Raw genomic sequence first — 9920 nt, 5'->3', positions numbered from 1 at the left:
TAAGTGACGAGTCACATCACATGACTGTCTTGGACTGGAGGGAACAGGGAAGAAGCCGCAGAGAGACATGTGTGACGAAGATGGATGCGGCGTGAGAAAGACTCTTAGAGAGGACTCAGGAGAACTGGTGCCGATGTGTGTGAGACTGAGGATGAAGCTGCAAATGCAACTTGAAACTAAGGTTAGACAGGACCGGAGAGCAGGAGTCTACGGTAGGAGCTGTAGTCATGTATGAGTGATCACTGATCAGACACAGAGGTGGCCCTAGCGTTAGGCGATAGATTAAACTTTTTTTTAACTTTTCTTTAAATGTTCATATCTTGCCTGAAGGGACACAATTACAGCCGACACATGGGCATTTGTTGTGAGAATAGAGGAGGGGTGGAACAAATTGGGTTTGCATTGCAGCCTTTAAAAGCTGCATTGGCACCTAGCTCATTTCTTTGCTGAGAGTCTGGGGTGTACTGAGTTGTGGGAACAGGGTGGTAATGTAAGGGTCCCAGGAATCAGACTGAGATGAGAAGTGCAAAAATAATCACACCTTTATTAATAGCAAAAAATTATAAAATGTCCACAACTCATATAACAAGCTAGGAATCAAAACCAGAGCTGGTAGTCAGACGAGCCAAGTCAGGAGCCAAAGAGAGTAGTCAGATGAGCCGGAATCAGGAACAAGGAGAACAGCAGAGTCAGGAACAAGCCAGGGATCAGGAACCAGGAGGGATGTCAGACAGCCAGGTTATACACAGGAGCGCTCACAAACAGGTCGTAGACAACGCAAGGGCAAAGCATACTGAACAGAGGCCGTTTAAATAATAAGTGATGACATCACAATTCTGAGACTGCATCCTGTCTCACACGGATGATGTACACCAGTCTGGACATAAAAGAAAGTGCAGGAAATGAGCAGCATCACACAGTATGCACCAGAGTCAGCAAGAGAGGTGAGTAAAATGGCTGCCAGCAGCACATGGCAAGTAAAACAGAGAAAAAACCCTGACAGTACCCTCCCCTCAACGACCCCTCCCCAGCGGGAGGACAAAAGGCTTATTGGGGAAACGGGCATGGAAGGCACAAAGGAGGGTGGGAGCATGAACATCAGAGGAGGGAACCCATGAACGCTCCTCCGGACCGTAGCCCCTCCAGTGAACCAAATACTGTAAGCGGCCCCTGGACATACGAGAGTCAATAATGCTGCTGACCTCATACTTTTCATGGTTGTCAACAAAGATAGGACGGGGGCGAGGCAACACAGTGGTAAACCGATTACAAACCAATGGTTTCAAGAGGGAGACAAGAAAAATAATGGAGATAGGCATTGCAGGAGGAAGGTCAAGAGCATAGGCCACAGGATTGACCCGTCGGAGTATTCGAAAAGGACCAACATAACGGGGAGCCAGTTTATTGGAAGGCATACGAAGGTTCAAGTTGCAGGAGGACATCCAAACCCTGTCACCAACCTGGTAGGAAGGCGCGGGCAGACGCCTACGATCAGCCTGGAACTTTTGGAGCTGCATAGAATGATGAAGGCAATCCTGAATCTGCACCCATGTGGAACGGAATTGAAGCAAACTCCTGAGCGGTAGGGAACTTCTTCAAGGGAATGCAATGTGACATTTTAGAAAAACGGTCAACCACCATAAGGATAACAGTATTGCCATTGGAAACAGGGAGCTCGACAATGAAGTCCATGGAAAGATGTGTCCAAGGACACTCACCATTAGCAATAGGTTGAAGAAGACCCACAGGAAGATGTTGAGGAGTCTTATTCTGTGCACAAACTGAGCAGGAGGCAACATACGCAACAACATCAGAACGAAGACCTGGCCACCAGAATTGTCGAGTGACAGACCAAATCATTTGGTTCTTGCCTGGGTGACCTGCCACTTTAGGATAGTGATAAGTGTGCAAAAGTTTAGTTCAAAGATTCTCAGGAACAAAACACTTACTACTAGGTTTCTCAGGAGGTGCATTGGTTTGTGCAGCCAGGATCTCCTTCCCCAAGGGAGAAGTCAAATTATTACATATGGTAGCCAAAATATGTTCAGGAGGTATAACTGGAGTAGGTACAGACTCCTCATTGGACAGAGGGGAAAATTGTCGAGAGAGGGCATCAGCCCTAACATTCTTACTACCAGGCAGGTAGGAGAGCACATAATTAAACCGAGACAAAAATAGCGCCCATCTGGCCTGTCGGGGTGACAAACGTTTTGCCTCAGATAGATAAGTTACATTCTTGTGGTCAGTAAGAATGAGCACTGGCACGCTAGTACCCTCGAGAAGATGCCTCCATTCCTTGAGTGCCAAAATTATGGGCAGTAATTCCCTGTCACCAATTTCATAATTGCACTCCCCTAGAGACAATTTCTTAGAGAAGAAACCACACGGATGCAAGGAACCGTCAGGCATAGGACGTTGAGACAAGAGAGCACCTACTCCAGTCTCAGACACATCGAACTCAAGAACGAAAGGCAGGACAGGGTTAGGATGAGCAAGATCTGGAGCGGCAGCAAAGGCAGTCTTAAGACTATCAAAGGCCTTAATGGCAGTAGGTGACCAATGGAGTGGATCATTCTCTTTACTGGTCATGTCTGTGATAGGTTTGACCAAGGAAGAAAAGTTTTTAATAAACTTTCTATAGTAATTGGCAAACCCCAAAAAACGCTGAATAGACCGAAGACCAACTGGACAAGGTCACTGCAGAACTGCAGATAACTTGTCAGGATCCATTGAGAACCCTGCAGCAAAGATAACATAACCTAGGAAGGTTTCTTGAGTCTGATGGAACTCACATTTCTCGAGTTTACAAAACAGGCCATTGTCACGTAGTCTCTGAAGAACCCGTGTAACATCAGAACGATGAGCCTCAAGTGTGGGTTAGTGTATGAGGATGTCGTCCAAGTACACCACAACACACTGTTGCAACATATCTCGTAGGACATCGTTAATAAATTCCTGGAAAACAGCAGGAGCATTACATAAGCCAAAGGGCATTACAAGATGCTCATAATGCCCGCGCCTGGTGTTAAATTCTGTTTTCCATTCATAACCCTCCTTGATCCTAACAAGATTGTACGCTCCTCTCAAATCAAGTTTAGTAAAGACCGTAGCTCCCTTGAGGCGGTCAAAGAGTTCCGTAATGATTGGAATATTGTAAGCATTCTTAATGGTAAGATGATTAAGACCCCTATAATCGAGGCATGGTCTTAACTCACCACCCTTTTTCTTCAAAAAGAAGAAGCCAGCCCCTGCAGGAAAGCAGGATTTGTGGATGATCCCCCGCGACAGAGCATCAGCAACATACTCCTCCATAGCACAATTCTCCGCAACAGACAGAGGGTAAACCCGGCCCGGAGGAGGAATGGCTCCAGGTTGCAGGTCTATTGGCCCAATCGTAAGACCGGTGAGGAGGCAACGTACCAGCACGCACCTTGTCAAAAACGTCTAGGAACTCTCGGTACTCCTCTGGCAATTGAGATACCGAAGAAGTGCACAAGACTTTAACTGGTTTTCGAAGACAAGTGGAAATACATTGCGGAGACCTTGACAACATTTCGGACCTGTGCCAGTCGAGACTGGGATTGTGCTTTTGGAGCCAGGCATAACCCAGAACAACCGGAAAATGCAGAGAGTTTATCACCTAGAACTGGAGGGTTTCAAAATGGAGAGCCCCAACAGCCATGGATATCGGAGCAGTTTCGTGAGTAACTAGTGGGGGCTGAAGGGGCCTGCCATCAATGGCCTCAATAGCAAGCGGAAAGGACCAAGTCAAAACAGGAATGGAGTGCTTTGATAAAAAAGCACTGTCAATGAAATAGCCCACAGCACCGTAGTCAACAAGAGCCTGGGTGACTATGGAGGAGTCCACCCAGAAAAGGACAACCGTGACCAAAGGTTTCTCCTTTAGCGGTTCCAGGGACAAGGATAAACCACCCAAGGTTTGCCCGCGACAGGACCTTAGGTGTGAGCGTTTCCCGGCCGTGTAGGACAAGACTTCAAAAGGTGGTCCTGTAACCCACATTAGAGGCAGAGCCCCTCCCTCCTCCTAAAGTCCCTCTCTGCCACGGAGAGACGCATGAATTTCAGGTCTTCTGCAGGTATTATACCCAATATGTACTGAGATATTCACACACACAATTAGGCATTGAACATTCAAACCAGTTCTCTGTAGGATACATTGGAAGCCTAAAATATAAAGTGGGTCTGGAACATATTGAACAGCTGTATGTTTTGGAGGATTTTGTTCAGTCCAAGGCAATTCTGGGTTCTCTCACAGTTAGATAAAAAGGTTCATTTATTGTACAGTATGTGATATCTCTATGTTTTAGAGACTGTAAAATCATGTATAAACTGCAATTAGCTCTTTAGCTGCTAACAATTATCTTGTTCAGCAAAGATTATGAGTGTTATGGCTAGGCAATATCTAGGTTGTAGTATTTGTATTTGATTTTGATTTATTTTCTTTCATCACTCAGAGCATACAATTATTTTTTTTTATTATTAATTTTTATTGTTCAGCAAAATAATTTCCAACATTTTATTTAGACCATACAAGGCCCAGTTTTAACATCAACAAAAGAATTAAGTCAAGACTTGACTAACTTGATAATTTTACCTAAATCAATCACAATTTAACTAACAGATAATTATACAATGATCGATTAGCATCGAGTAAGTCCTAGCTATGCCAAGTACAATAGTTATCAAATATGGACCTGCTTATTTCTTTAACATTTCTAAGTTCCCCTATCCAGATTATTTACTTCCAATTTAGGAAAGCCATGCACAGTAAGTTTAGGGGAAACAATCGAAGTATGAGATTACATTCAGCTGAGTTTTTGCTTTATGCGAACCCCCAGCCCAGCTGAAGGAAAGAGAAGAAAAAGAAAAAGAAGACAAAAAAAATAGGGAAGAGAAAAAAAAAAAAAAAAAAAGGGGGGGGGGGGGAAGAGGAGAGGGAGGGGGAAGGGGAACCCCCCCCTTCCCGTCCGCTCCCCCAGAATTCATGCCCAGCGGAAACTCGTGAAATATGCTCAGGAAAGCGTGCTGAATCCACTCTTACTCACCCATTTATTACCAGGCTCCCAAGAGTACCAGTTCAGAATTTCTAAATGGGAAAATTAAATCAGATATCTCTGTGTCGGGCAATGACCTAATAAATACTGACCATTTACCAAAAAATTGTCTAATATCTGATTCATTGTCTAAATTAGTATCTCTTTGTTCTAATAAACATTGATTTTTTAGACAATTTTTGATCTCTGGGATAGATGGTATTACTCTCAGCTTCCATTTTTTGAAGATAAGATATCTGGTTGCAAGTATGGTCAGGAGAATTACTTTTTCATCTGTATGTTGTATTAAACCAAATATAATTTGTAACTGTGATAGTATTACCGTTTCATAGACTAGTTATGAAATGTTCATTTCAGTCTTCTCCATTCTTGGCAAATGTTGATGTAAGCAGTGTTTTGTTGCTCTGCTTATACAGACCCAGCCCCCATGATGTCTCACATCATGGGGCTGTCACAACTCTCAAAGGGAGGGGGGATTTTTTTCTTTTTTTATTTTAACTTTTCTTTATTCTTGAATATTATGTTAATTTTATTTAATTATAATTGAGAAATAAAGAAGAACAACAATGAATGTATGTTTAACAATTTTTATTAAATGATTATTATAAACAATACAATAAAAAGAAAATATTTAATGTAACAGCTTTGATCACGTGAGTGTTTACGTCTGATTACAGCAAGGTCTGCATGTCTGGACATGTTCATTACATATAATTCTTGTACGCCATAATTGTTTACAATCCCTTAAAAAATAAGACACTATTTTATCATTTTTTTTTAAATCTGATGAAAAGTAGCTCAGCACTTTATTAAACCTCATACCTTTAGCCATACAATGTATAAAAAAATATACAATATTCACCACATACAATAGAAAACGTATCTTGTAACTGTTTATTCTGAAATACTATATGCTTTGCATTCCTTTTTAAGAAAATTAAAAATGATTTAGGAAATATGGGGTCTCCTGGTGGTATACCGTAAGAGTCAAAGAAATAGCCAGTCCTCTTATCATCAAAAAAAATGGAAACCCAATGTTCTCCAGCATTTGTATGGGGGTCAGTGTTAATAATAAAACATGCAGGATAGTTTGTTAATTTCTGCTTTGGCAGTAAATCACATGGAAATACGCCAACAAAAGTAGAACGTGCATATGGATCAGCTGCTAAAATTCTATTTATTTCCAATGTATTCATTTTTTTTCTTTTTCTTTTATAAATAATCATACAAAACTTCTCGTCTTTGATTGATTTCAATAATGTTGTCAAAAACACTGTATACAATCATGTTAACAGTTCTCTCAAGTGCTCTTGAAAATCGAATCTGAGCTCTCAGATTACCGCTACGTATAAGAGAGTAATGAGATCCACTTTCTCCATCGGGTGTGAGATCAAAGGCAAAAAGGGTGTATCCATTTATATATTCATCTCTGTTAATTAGGATTGCAGAGCCACAATTCTGCTTTCCTGCAATGTTCACTAGAGAAATATATTCACGTACTGCATTTCCATTTTCAAAATCTGGTTGAAATGGCTTTGTTGGTATTTGCTCACCATCCAGATAGAGTGCAGCAAAATTTACATGGTTGTGTTTGAAACATAGTGGATTCTTGTCATAAGCTCCTGAGAAGGCATCATTGTCTACAAATCCTATAACCACAAGCTTTGGTAATTGTCCCAGAAATAAATTTTCTTGATTACATACACGGCTACCTGCAGCGATAGAATACACTTTCAGTCCGACTCTATCCAGAGCATATTTTGCATTTGCTGTTAGCAGGCCTTGCGCATGACCTATTCGCACTGCTGGTGATATTTGCACTCTTTTGACAAAAAGTGATGCATTCAAGATTTGTACTTTATACTGTTCTGCTTCTGCAGACATAAGACAAAATGCATCTTTATTTCTAGTAAGTTTTATTTTCAAATCAATTCCGTTTAACATTAACTTTTCTTGGAAAAACAGGTCACTGTGAAGATGACCTAGTAATTCAATAGTTTTACCCCTTTCTAACATGTGCGCTCTTTTGTTAAAACCTTGATTGTCTCCACCCAAGACACGTGTGTCATGGTGACCCGCTGTATCTTTATAAAACAGTCCACCTGTGAATTGCGTTGATAGTGTATCAGCACTATAATTAAGAATTGTTTCAATGTACCCACGGTAAGCGTAAAGATTATTTGATTGTGATACAAGTCTGTCTCCTAATGTGACATCCACTTGATTAAACAGTGTGGACAGTGGATAGTTGATGAGGCTGACTCGGGCCCCCTCAGGAGGTGGTGTATTGTCTTGTTTAACAATTTTGCATGTTATGAACAAAAGGGTGTTGTTCAGATCAAAATAATGATCTCCACTTCCAGCTATATAGAACTCTAAAGGTGCATTTTCAATAATTGCTGTCAGGGGTTGTATTTCCACATAGAGTGATTTTTCTATACTTGTTTGTGTAGGCTGTATTTGAAAAATATCCAATTCTGACTTGGCACATTCTAAGGATCCATTATGAATAAACGCCATAGCTTTTTTTTTTTTTTTAATGACAACTGTGTGGTTATTAGAAGATGTCACCTGGTGAACGCCTTGGTGGCCTCTGTCTCTTTCTGCTTTTGCGTGCACGGTTTTTAATTATGTGTTGTGTTAACATTGGTGGAAAAGCAATATCATGCTTTCTTTTTGTTTTTCTCTTGTTAGCAATATACACAATGCCAGTTCTCTCTTGTGGACCATTATTCATTTTATTCATAACAGCTGAGGACACACGGCTCACCACATCCTTTGCTATACCCTGTGCTGCTGTTTTCATATGTGGTTTTACAATTTCAAACCCACGCCTAAACAAAGGTACTGCCATCCTGAATAAGTTCCTAAACACACCACCTATTCCACGGCCATACATGTATGAACTACCATGAAATCCAGGTAGGCCATTTCCTGCTTGTGTTCTGTAATAATTGCTGTATATGTCGGGGTCACCATAAACTTTCATTGCAACCATTTTATCTTTTTTAGAACAACTCTTTTTTACGTGGCCTAAAGTGTAGCTTAATGATCACCTTTCCGTACTTAAATGCCACGTTTTTATCCTGGTCGTTCTTTATCTCAATTGTAACACGGTCAAAATGATGTTTACTGACAGGCACATAGTCTGGATCGATATAACGATGCATAATAATTTCGTTATTTCCACCAGTAATATCGACAGCGAGCAGCAATGGTACAAAGCTGTCACCTACACGCTGATGTCGGTGTAGATAAAAAGTGTGTAGAATCCTGCTTTTATATCACAATATATCTTTCCATTCTCATTCTTGACAGCCTGTGTGTTAACGTCATTTCTTAATCCGTAATTATTAAGTCCTAAGATATGAGTTAACTTTTCTGAAACCGTAATGATACTGCCACTACTACCTACTACTCGAACTGTCCGTGATAATTCATCGTACTTTAGCTTCACGTCAATACTTAAATTTTGAAGCGTGGATAATTTATCATTAATAGCTCTAACTATATCATTCATATCTTTATAATAACCAGGCTTCAAATGCACATAAGTGATTGGTTTGTTCTGCGTTGTTATAGTTATTTTGGAATCAGCCGCTTCAAGAAGATCAAAAGTGTGGGGGTACATAACCTCTCTTACGCCAACCTCCCATTCGCCTTTTAATGTAACAGGTTTAGCTAGCTTTGTTGTAAAACTAGAAATTTCATTGTTAGGGAACATATGATAGGAGGCGTTACTTAGTAGAGTTAAATAAAAAGAGGACTGCTCCATTATACTATAATGTAGTTAACTGACTTTTGGGTATCCAACTGTTGAATTTATTTGGGTAACCTCTCCACTTCACATAGCAGTATAGTTTTCTTCTAATATGTTTCTGTTTTAGAACCTTTTCAATTCTGTACACACGATTGTCATCATGTGATATTTTTTTAATTTCTTCAGTGTAGAAACTACCTTCAATAATTTCACCTGCTAAATCTTTCAGTTTATAAAGAGGTTTAGAACCACGTGTATTCACACCATCTATTACAAATATCTCGTCCTTAAAATTTTGTTCGTAGCCTTTGGTGAAAAAATCTTTAAACTTTGAAATCCTGACATGGTCACCAACTTTTAAAGCAGGCTTAATGTTCTTAGATTTTGAAGAAACACCATAAATATTTTTCCAAATGAGCAGTGAATTTTCCTGTGTCACGTTTACAGGTGAACAACGTATAGTCCTGTGATATGTATTGTTGTAGCTAAATATAAGAGCATTTAACACATCTATATATCTGTAGGTATTGTGGTATGTAAAATACCGCCACATTTTAGTTTTTAATGTACGATTAAAGCGTTCACAAATGGCTGCTTTAACAACATTGTTTGCTACAAAATGTTGAATTTTATATTTTTTAAATACTTTTTGGACAGCCACGTTTAAGAACTCAGTACCCTTATCAGTCTGAATCTTTAAAGGTACACGACGACCTTGAAAAATTTCTTGAAATCCCTTTGCAACGGATGAGCCTGTTTTATTAGACAAACAGACAACCCACGCATATTTAGAAAAACAGTCTATAACGGTGAGAATATACTTGATACCATCATTATATTTAGCAAATTCAATCATTGATACCAAGTCAGCCTGCCTTTGAATATCTATAGACGCTGTATATATTTTGTTTCTTTCAAAAACACGTCTAACAGGCTTATGGAGTGAATAAGTATCTTGAGAATTTAAAAACGCTTGAGTTGTTGCTTTGCTAATATCATATTGATTAGCCACACGATACAGATTATGTGCCCCTCCAAAAGACCCGGTTTTTAATGGATTATAATATATATCTCTTAATACAACT

At 39.9% G+C, this 9920-nt stretch overlaps 1 protein-coding gene across 1 annotated transcript; it reads right to left on the bottom strand.

Moving 5' to 3' along the window:
- Positions 1-6287: 6287 nt before the first annotated feature.
- On the bottom strand, positions 6288-7595 carry LOC128664562 (uncharacterized protein F54H12.2-like). Its single transcript, XM_053719380.1, has one exon. The coding sequence runs from the start codon at positions 7593-7595 to the stop codon at positions 6288-6290; it is 1308 nt and encodes a 435-aa protein (XP_053575355.1).
- Between the last annotated feature and the right edge of the window lie 2325 nt (positions 7596-9920).

This window comes from Bombina bombina, chromosome 6 (assembly GCF_027579735.1).
Source record: "Bombina bombina isolate aBomBom1 chromosome 6, aBomBom1.pri, whole genome shotgun sequence".
NCBI classification, from domain to species: domain Eukaryota; kingdom Metazoa; phylum Chordata; class Amphibia; order Anura; family Bombinatoridae; genus Bombina; species Bombina bombina.
This window is presented reverse-complemented; position numbering and strand designations above follow the sequence as displayed.